General features: G+C 46.8%; 3 protein-coding genes across 6 annotated transcripts in view; 1 reads left to right on the top strand and 2 right to left on the bottom strand.

Moving 5' to 3' along the window:
• Window positions 1–1,312, bottom strand: part of slc25a10b (solute carrier family 25 member 10b) — a 6,799-nt gene extending 5,487 nt beyond the window's left edge. The window contains exon 1 of the mRNA XM_084685234.1: window positions 660–1,312. Coding sequence (XP_084541360.1) covers window positions 660–749 — 90 coding nt within the window. The 5' untranslated portion in view covers window positions 750–1,312. The remainder of the gene's footprint in view (window positions 1–659) is intronic.
• A 317-nt stretch (window positions 1,313–1,629) lies between these two features.
• LOC146237332 (claudin-4-like) lies at window positions 1,630–5,579 on the bottom strand. 3 transcript variants are annotated; one of them, XM_084685241.1, is made up of 4 exons: window positions 5,442–5,579; window positions 4,651–5,013; window positions 3,963–4,484; window positions 1,630–2,637 (listed from the first exon to the last, which is right to left on the bottom strand). In XM_084685241.1, the coding sequence occupies exons 2-3, from the start codon at window positions 4,780–4,782 to the stop codon at window positions 3,966–3,968; spliced, it is 651 nt and encodes a 216-aa protein (XP_084541367.1). In that variant the 5' UTR covers window positions 4,783–5,013; window positions 5,442–5,579; the 3' UTR covers window positions 1,630–2,637; window positions 3,963–3,965. The 3 variants fall into 3 exon arrangements, with proteins under 3 accessions (XP_084541367.1, XP_084541366.1, XP_084541368.1); XM_084685240.1 differs by lacking the exon at window positions 1,630–2,637 and having other exon boundaries at window positions 3,739–4,484; XM_084685242.1 differs by lacking the exon at window positions 1,630–2,637 and having other exon boundaries at window positions 3,739–4,484; window positions 4,651–5,010; window positions 5,442–5,540.
• A 340-nt stretch (window positions 5,580–5,919) lies between these two features.
• Window positions 5,920–9,510, top strand: LOC146237331 (uncharacterized). Of its 2 annotated transcripts, none has more exons than XM_084685203.1 (2): window positions 5,920–6,459; window positions 7,120–9,510. In XM_084685203.1, the coding sequence occupies exons 1-2, from the start codon at window positions 6,369–6,371 to the stop codon at window positions 8,415–8,417; spliced, it is 1,389 nt and encodes a 462-aa protein (XP_084541329.1). In that variant the 5' UTR covers window positions 5,920–6,368; the 3' UTR covers window positions 8,418–9,510. The 2 variants fall into 2 exon arrangements, with proteins under 2 accessions (XP_084541329.1, XP_084541330.1); XM_084685204.1 differs by having other exon boundaries at window positions 5,923–6,459; window positions 7,123–9,510.
• Window positions 9,511–10,000: the final 490 nt, after the last annotated feature.

The raw sequence follows: 10,000 nt of genomic DNA, 5'->3' as shown, positions 1-10,000 counted from the left end.
CTCTCTCTCTACCGCACCCCTCTCCCCCCCCCCCCCCCTTCCCTCTCTCTTGGGAAAGAGGAAAATCTGCAATCACATGTTTAAATCTGCGCAGAAACGGTGACTCCGCTACAAATACCGATGTGCTCACCCAAGTAGTTCTACTCAGGGAACTCTGTAGCTAACGGCCAGTGCTCGAGGCCTAACAGGCACCAACACACGTGAACCCTGTTTTCAATGCATCTGTAAGCCACCGTGTGGGGAAACGGTACGCTAGCTGATTGTTCTGTGTTGAAACCGATATCTGAAACGTGATCCATGGTGCACTGAGATTTAATCAGTGGGGCAGTGAACCGACAAGCTCGAGCTAATATGGATGCTTAACCAAGCGGAAAACACACACATCCGCATCATTCTCGTCATGTGACTGGCTGTTGCGATGGAGAGGAAAAATATAAATCCCCAATTCTCTTCCGGTTATTTTACAATAAAGTATCTCTCCCTGTCTTGCATCTGCCACGCACACCTTTCCCCTCCATCTCTCTGGCTCAGCAGAATTATGTAGTCAAATATAGCCTATATTTTCTTCCCCTGGTTTGTTTGACTCGGTTACCGTCCAGCTGTGCAGTGTGCACCGGGTCAGAACCAAGCCGCCTCTCCCTGCTCCCGCGTGCACTCACCTTGATGAGGTCCAGAGGGTGCGTGCAGCAGGCTGCCCCGCAGGAGGCAAGCCCCCCGAAGTACCACCGCGACATCCGTTTCTCCGTCATCTCCCGGTGACACTGTAGGCTGTAGCCTACAACTAGCGGTTCTGTTTACGGTCCGCGATCCGATGCTGCGCCTGCGGTGAGGGACAAGTTTCCAGTCCGCCTCAACACACGGGGAAGTCGGCTATGTAGGCTGTGATCTCTCGCTCTGCAGTGAGTCTGATAGTCTCGTTAATCTTCAGACATGCCGATGATTGGCAACGACACAGGAGGGACTTTGGGTTGCCTGAGTACGAGCGTACACGCGCCGCATAGTGCGTGCGTGGCTGGTGTGTGCGTTGAACTGAACACGTATGTGTGTCTAGGCTGGCTGTAGTCTTTGCAGGACGCGTGATAGGAAATTAATAGATAGAGACCGAGGCAATGGGAGTCGCGAGAGTGCACGAGTAGCCAATTGCCACCGAGGTTGAAGGAGCTGCCTCCTCGTGTTCGACTCCGGTAGATCCAAAGGTCGACACTCGGTTCCTGTAGGCACCAGAAAAATCAGCTAAGGCGGCCCGCTTCCGTGGACCACACGCTCCAGAGGACAACCTCACAAACCCTAGTTTCATCACCGTTTCATGAAAGTTCCCCGCGGCTCTTAAAGAGACACGCACCTCCAGCAACAACACCTCAGACAGAACACAGCGTGCTGTGTCTTTAAGAGAGACAACTTCACCTCATTCTTTAGCAGGGTGAAAGTTTCTTCTTAAAGTCGAGCGGCGTTAACGTGACAAAAGCAGTTAAAGTGTTGTTAGGAGTATTCGCCTATACTACGTTGTTCCAACGCCGAGTTAGGGGCTAAACCCTAGCTTGACAACCATGATACACTGCCAACAGTACTGCTGCGCTACGCACACTTCCGCATTGGTTTAAATGAGAATCTGAGCCAATATGAGTCTATGGTATGTATTTAATTAAACGCATCCTAACCACTAGGCCTACTAAAAAATTACAAACAATATGTAAAATATGATCCTTTAAGTTAGTAACCAGTGGCACACTTGGTTACAAAATCAGAACTGACTATTAGCCCACATTTCCTATAGATTTTTTACCTCCTGATAGATCACTTAGACTAGGCCTACGTTTACTCTACAGACTGCACAGACCATGCTACTTAGTTTAAACATACAACTTTTGAAAACGTAGAAGTTAGCCACAAACAAACACATAGGCCTACAAGTTTGTTCTGGCTTCACCGGTATGTTGGGTTTGGGGCAACAGGTCAAAGCCTGCATGTAAGTTTCTGGATCGAAGCTAAATAGCCTAGTTCACTCTGATAGTTAAGAGTCGTGTGTGACTCTCGTGCGCGCAGGGGTGCCGTACAGGGGGGAAAAGCTAGGACAATTAGCCATGCCCTGACTGACGGGTCCAAAAAAATAGAAAAAACGAATATATAGGCCTATGATAAACTTTTTTTTTTAAGTTGTGTGTGTGTTTACCAATGTGAGACATGTCTGGATAAACAGTCACGTACTTCATCCGGTGTGTGTGTGTGTGTGTCGTAATGCCAGGGAATTCCAACCAGATCACCATCTCAGGAATCAGTACACTCACGCGCATACACACGCACACACACACATACGTCCCTGAAGCGGCCAATCAGCTGTTTAAAGCACATGGAATTTGGGTCACGATCCAAAAGTACAACAGTAATAGATTGTTGGCTATGTTTGTGTAGGGAGAGAAAAAAAGAAAGTTATAGAAAAAGTATATATATATATATATGGGAGCTGCTGCTTTTTCTAACTCTTGTCACTCTCGGTACATGTGAAATAATTATTTGTTTATTGCAAATGCCGCTAACACCGCCTAGTGGACAAACAGATGAACTCCAGGACCTCTTCCTCGTTAGTATTTTCATGCGTTCGATGAGTTCCACCCACCGCGACAAAAATATTTTTTCAACCTTTCGGAAAAAAATCACACACAATGAAAGGAGAGAACAGAAAAGCCTTTTAAAATGTATACTGGTGTGTGAGTGTGTGTGTCTGTGTGTGTGTCTGTGTGTATGTCTGTGTGTGTGTGTGTGTGTGGGTGTGTGTGTGTGTGGGGGGGGTGTTTAGGTGTGGAAGACTAACATAAGATGAACATCTTGTTTAACACTTCTAGGTTCAGACTCCCAATGACATCCACAATTACTGGACTCTCCCTGTCTCTCTCAGCACAGTGCCCTAGTGAAGGGGCCAGTAGGTTAGTCATGACTCACACTGTGCCACATGTCACACAGATGCTTATTGTTCTGCTGGTTGCACACAGACACACACAATAACACTCACGCTTGCACCCACACATGCACAAGCGTAAGCACACACACACACACACATCACACAGCCCACACGATTGAGTTTGCACACACTCAGGAATTCCAGACAAACAAGTCTATACGTGTGTTCATGCACACACGCGGTTATGGGTCAAACACACACAGACACATAAAAACACACACACAGACACATAAAAACACACACAGACACGTAAACACACACACACACAATCTGAGGAAGAGGCAGTTAGGAATTTGAGAGACGTCGGTTATGACACATTAATACTGATGTTGTGACGAGCTCGTGCCACCATGGGATCCTCCCTGAAGAGACGAGGACACCAAAACTAAACTACAGATAAACTACAGTTAATCCCAGATCAACTACAGATAAACTACAGTTAATCCCAGATCAACTACAGATAAACTACAGTTAATCCCAGATAAAGTACAGATAATCCCACATAAAATACAGTTAATCCCAGATCAACTACAGATAAACTACAGTTAATCCCAGATAAAGTACAGATAAAGTACAGTTAATCCCAGATAAACTACAGTTAAACCCAGATCAACTACAGATAAACTACAGTTAATCCTAGATCATCTACAGATAAACTACAGTTAAAGAAAGGAAACTAGATATAAACCACAGAACAATTTCAAATAAACAACAGTTGAACCACAAAAATAGATAAATAACAAAAAATACTACAAATAAATAACAATCACAGATTAATAACAGACTGTCAAGGGGTCTTTAATATGATCCGAAACTGAGTATGAGAAAGTTAGCTACTGAAATCATGAAATATATTGAAATCACCACACAATCATGATATATATTGTTCCACACAATGCTGATCAAATTCAGTTCAACAAAATAATCACTCACGTTCCCTCTATGTCCTCGTATCCCTCTCTCTCTCTCTCTCTCTCTCTCTCTCTCTCTCCCCCCTCCCTCTAACCTCTCAAACAAAGGACTTCTCCGGCTGCTTCACCTCCACCGCCGCCCCCTTCGGGCTCCTCCCCCCACCGAGGGCGGGCGGGGGGGCGGAGCCGGCGCTGAGCAGCGCCCCCCCCACCAGGAGCAGCACTCCGGCCCCCCAGCCCAGGTAGAGGGCGGGGCCAAGCTCCCTCTTCAGCGTCGCCGCCACGCCCGGGTCGTAGAAGTCCCTCACCACTGAGTACGCCGTCCAGCACACCGGGACCAGGTACACCAGGCCGGCCAGGACGAACAGAGCCCCGGACGCCCACCCCAGCCGGGCCTTGGAGGCCTGGATGTGGGGCGCGTGGCCCAGGCAGTGGGTGGCCTTGGCCCCCGCCACGCCCAGGATGAGAGCCAGGAGGCAGAGGAGCAGGGAGAGCACGGTGAGGCCTCGCGCGGCCTGGGCCGGCGGGGGGAGGGCCAGGGTGGAGTCGTAGCTCTTACACTGGATCTGGCCCGTGCTCTGGGACAAGCAGGTCATCCACAGGCCCTCCCACAGCACCTGGGGGAAGGGAGAGGTCGACGGTCGGGGGAGTTTGGCAAAACACAACATCCACAGGTTCAAATCCCCCCTCCCTCCACCCTCTCAATGCCCACCTGCCGTTTCTACGTCGATTTGGATGGAAGAGTCTGTCAGATTAGTCAAACGTAAACGACGAACACGTTACCTGGGAGACGATGATCTCCCCGCCCACGAAGGCCGAGACGCGCCACTGCGGCGCGGCGCACACCAGGGCTCCGCCCACCCAGCCCAGCACAGCCAATAGCATGCCCAGCAGCTGCAGTCCCGTGGAAGCCATGACGACGGAGGAGGGGTCCTTGTTTGAAGGCGTTTTTTGTGACGATAATCGTTTTATGTGTTTTTATCCGTTTTAGTGACAGTCCAGATCCCCCAGAATCCTTTGCTGCCCTGTCTCTGTGAGAGGTGTCCAGGTGTGTTCCACTCAGGTGTGTGTGTGTGTGTGTCCAGGTGTGTTGCAATCTCCAGGTGTCTCTTTGTCCAGGTGTGTCTCTGTCCCCAGGTGTGTCTGCTAGAGAAGGAGAGAAATATTAAGAAATATTAAGAAATATTAAGAAATATTAAGAAATATTAAGAAATATTAAGAAATATTAAGAAATATTAAGAAATATTAAGAAATATTAAGAAATATTTAGAAATATTTAGAAATATTTAGAAATATTAAGAAATATTATATTTGTACTGACTACCATAGTACTCACAAATGGTCAAACTCACAACGATACATACAAATACATATTTAATAAATTGATTGAAATATACATGCTCTCAATGACACATTACATGTCATATTGTGACAATGTGACAAGAGCGTTGCTATTTAGTTTCCCAAAAGTAAATTTTTTGTTCAAAAATGTCTCCGACGACAAAAAAACTTTATGCAGTAAGTAATCTCTGATAACACGACAATAACAGCAGCTGTCTCAGCACTTAGCCTACCTTCCCCAGGGGCCCGTGAGCAGTAGTGGAGAGATGCCAGCGGCTGGAGAGGGTCTCCGCGTGTGTGGCTCTCGTGCTCCTGCACGGCATAGGAGGGGAGCGACGCTGGCCGGGGCACTGTGTCACACACAAACCCACACACTTACACATACTTCTGCGTGCATACTTACACATATACAATTTTGTACACACACACGCGCGATTATCCATGTATAAACACTCAGTCATACGCCTTCTCGTACAATGAGACTTTGTATTCGATTAGGCCTACTGGTTTCTTGATGTCAGACCTTTTTGTAATGGTCGAATTATCTTTTCTTTCAATAATAACCGAGTTAACACGAAGGGAGAATCTGTGTAAATGAGCTCAAATTAAATTGTTAAATAAAAACTTTTAAATGCTGTCCATTGAGACTACATTCAAGTAGTGAGGCAACTTAGGCCTATGCCTACTATATACGTTGTGGGCGATTTGAGAAATTGGGAGGATCCTATCAATCCATTGACGAAATAATGTAGCCTAAAGTGAATGGAAAGCAGTAGCCGAGGCTACATGAACTATTTCAAAAGTAAAAATGGGTCTGGAGGTGAAGGGGTCAGTGTGTGCGTCTTGCCACACCGGCTATTTGCTTCTAAAAAACAATCAGCACGATATCCAGTTTACGTTGTGGTAAACAGGTGTTGTATCACCCGAGAGTCATGCATCGGGTGATACAACACCGGAACGACGCCAATCAGGAAATGTTTTTTTTATTTGATTTTTTTTCGAGGTAGAAAGTTCGCTGTCGTGATTTTTTTACGAGGTAGAAAGTTCGCTGTCGTGATGTTTTGAGTAGGGGAAACACTGTATGATAGGCTCCAAAGAATTTATAATGTAGCCCAACCTCACCTCGCTCAAACAACGGGACAAGAGGTAGGCTACAGTTCATGTGGGATCTCATCTTGGTCTTCAGGACAAACTACAAGATTCACTGTTGGTACTTTCGTGCGTCTGCATTCAAGATGGCAGCCTCAGCGCGTAAGTTAATTGTGTTATGCGGTTTAGGTTGTATAAATGATCGGTTGAATTGTATTTGTAAGTTTACATTTATGTTGCCTATTTCGTTTTTAAAAACACAAAAACACGAAACGCCTTGTGTTTGAAATTGTGCTGTTATGAACTAACTAAAGCTTTGCCCATGAAAGTGAAAGTTAAGGGGTAGCCGACGATTTCCAGCTAGTAAAAAAGTGAAAGAAATCAATATATCATTAAGCATTTGAATTATAAAGATCAGTAGATCGAACTTCAACGTCAGTTCCAAATGACACGCAATGCTGCTAGTTGACCGAGCCTGTGTTGCCGATTCCGCTAGCCTGGCCAATGTTTTGGTCGATGTTTAATCCGATGTTTACATTAGCTTCTGGCTATTACATGTGAACTTTGATTATATATTACATTTTATTCATTTAGCAGACACTCTTTTCCAAGCGTCTTACATATTCTGTATAGAAAACACAAGCAGAATTCTAGGACCAGTCCTGGGTATTATGGGATGGTTGACAGGGTGTGCAGGGGTTACTGATACACTTCTGTTGTCCTGGGTATTATGGGATGGTTGACAGGGTGTGCAGGGGTTACTGATACACTTCTGTTGTCCTGGGTATTATGGGATGGTTGACAGGGTGTGGTGTGTCCCAGCAGGTGGTCCAGGGCTGGGGGTGGTTCTGCTGGGCAGGACAGGAGCAGGGAAGAGCACCACAGGAAACTCCCTCCTGGGGAGAGAGCGGTTCCAGGAGGGGAGGGCCACCCTGCAGAGTGTGATGGAGGGAGGAGAGGTGGAGGGGAGGACGGTCACTGTGGTCGACACCCCAGGGACCAACACCCCCACCCTGGATGAAGAAGGACTGAGGGAAGAGATGGAGAGAGCCCTCGTCCTGTCCTCCCCGGGTCCCCTGGTGTTCCTGCTGGTGGTGAGGGTGGGAGGAGTCACGGAAGAGGACGTGGGCGTGTCTGAGTGGATCCAGCAGACTCTGGGGGAGCAGGCCCTCAGGCGCACCCTGCTGCTGGTCACTGGGAGAGAGAAGCTCACCCGCAGACAGTGGGAGGAGTTTGAGGAGCAGGAAGTGATCAGAGCTCTGGTGAGGCTCTGTGGAGGAGGACTCCACGCTGTGAACAGCAAACCAGAGATCCACCCTGGACACGTCACCAGGCTGCTGGAGAAGATGGAGCAGGTGGTGGAGCAGAACGCAGGAGAGCCTTACACCTGGGACACTTACCTGCAGAGGAGAGGACTCAGGGGGGGGAGGAAGGGACAGGGAGGGGGTGGAGGACCAGAGGGTGGATGTAGGACACAAGGTGGAGGTGAGAGGAGGGGGGAAAAGATGAGATTTGAGGTGGAGAGGAAGAAACAGAAGGAGGTGGAGGGCAAGAGAAATGGACACAATGTTGAGGAAAAGAGGATTGAGAAGGAGAAGCAAATGAGGAGGGAGGAGGAGAGTAGGAGACTGCAAGAGGAAAGGAGGAGAGAGGAGGAGAGTAGGAGACAGCAAGAGGAAAAGAGGAGAGAAGAGGAGGAGAAGAGAAAAAGAAAAGAGGAACTGAGAGAGGAGGAGAAAAACAGAAAAGCAGAGATAAAGAAGAAGAAAGCAGAGGAGGAACAGATAGAAAGAAACAGAAAAGAGAGAGAGCTGATCAGGAGAGCGAGGGAGGTGGAGGAGAGAGCGAGGGAGGTGGAGGAGAGAGCGAGGAAGGTGGAGGAGGGGCTGGAGAGGCTGGAGAAGGTGATTGAACAGTCGGTGAAGGTGAACGCAGACAGAATAACCTACATGGAAAGGAGGGTGGAACTGACCCAAAGGCAGGTGGAGGAGGGGCAGCAGGACAGGGGTGGAGCGGAGAAGGAGGGTGGAAGAGTGGGTGGAGGGGTGCTGCTGCAGATCGGACAGATGGTTGTGAGAGAGGCGGTGGGAGCGACGGTGAGAGCCGTCCTTGGTAAATAAGAAGGTGGAGGGAATCCCTCTGACCACACAGTGATGCTGTGAACTGGGAGTGCATCTCTGCCTGGTGGGAAGTCAGATGGTATTTCACTGTTGTATGTTTGAAGATGGTTTTTCACATTCCGTTGAGGAGAAGTTATTACAGAAACAATATTAAGGGTTTGTTTCCTATCAAAAGTCATGCAGGTTGTTGGTCAAATGTACAGTATGTTTAGTGCTGAAGTGCTTTTCTTACTTTTGAATCTTAAAAAAATATTCATGTGATTTTTACTTCTTGACACCCATCAGAAGGTGAAATTACACATTTTATACAAAATGTTGTTACACACATAAGCATGTATCCGTAAATAAAGAGGCCCAAGTGATTTATAATGTGTTTTAACTGGGACAAAAGCGCCATCTAGTGGTCAGTGCACAGACAAACACCAACATCTGTTCACCTTTCCCAGGTAAGAGTAACATGGGGGGATCATACAGCAGACATGATGTACAATACAGGGATTGGAACCTGGAACCTCTTGACCTGGAACCCCATTCTAATGGCTTATTTTCAGAATCCCAGCTTCAGGGTTTACATTTTAGTCATTTAGCAGACGCTCTTATCCAGAGCGACTTACAGTAAGTGCAAGGACATTCTCCCAAGGCAAGTAGGGTGAAGTGCCTTGCCCAAGGACACAGCGTCATTTGCCCGGCTGGGAATCGAACCGGCAACCTGAGGGTTAGTGAGAGGGCGTGACTCACGTCACACTCCGACAGGTGAATGAGGAAACATTTCATGAATTTTCTGCCGACGTACCTGTCTTGGATGATCAGTGTAGATTCCAAGAAATCATGTGAGAAAATGAGGAGTTACTAAGGAGAGACAATGAGAGGAGGGCGCAGTTCTGGAGGAACATGATTGAGGGTGTGTAGGGAGAGACAGAGAGAGGCAGAGAGAGAGAGGCAGATAGAGATAGAGAGAGACGGAGGGAGAGAGACAGACAGAGAGAGGGAGGGAGACGGAGAGAGAGAGACGGAGAGAGAGAGAGACGGAGAGAGAGACAAGCCGGGATTAACATACTGTATGTTGAAAGAGAAATACAAATAATTGCAACCATTTTCAGACCGTTTTATTTGTGTGGAAATTAATAACAAACGAGTGTGGGCTACTTGGACATTTCCTAAACTAACTGAAATACAATCGCCAGACTCGAAAGCCAAACTGAACCCATGAATAAGTCGTTTCATTTTTTGAACAGTGAATGGAGTGTAGCCTACTATAAAGTGTTGATGATTATCACATCGTCATATTCATCATTTTCAAATGTTTAAACATTGCCCTTCATCACGAGTGCATAACTAATGCATATCATACAGCTTTCAGATTTTAAAACATGTACTACAAACATAATGTACATAGTTTAGAAAAAAAGATATATGATTAAAAGAATAAAAACAAGACAATAAAAGGTTTACAAGAGATCACACAGTATTTAATCATAAAAACTCATGTTCAAGAGTGGACATCGTCTGACCTGCTGACCTGGATAAAGATGGTTCTTCAAGTTTATTTTTCATAATTCTACTCACTCATCGGCCGATGATAC

This window comes from Hypomesus nipponensis, chromosome 21 (assembly GCF_054491055.1).
Source record: "Hypomesus nipponensis isolate SF chromosome 21, ASM5449105v1, whole genome shotgun sequence".
NCBI lineage: Eukaryota > Metazoa > Chordata > Actinopteri > Osmeriformes > Osmeridae > Hypomesus > Hypomesus nipponensis.
Note: the sequence above shows the minus strand (reverse complement) of the source record. Positions and strands in the feature narration are given on the sequence as shown.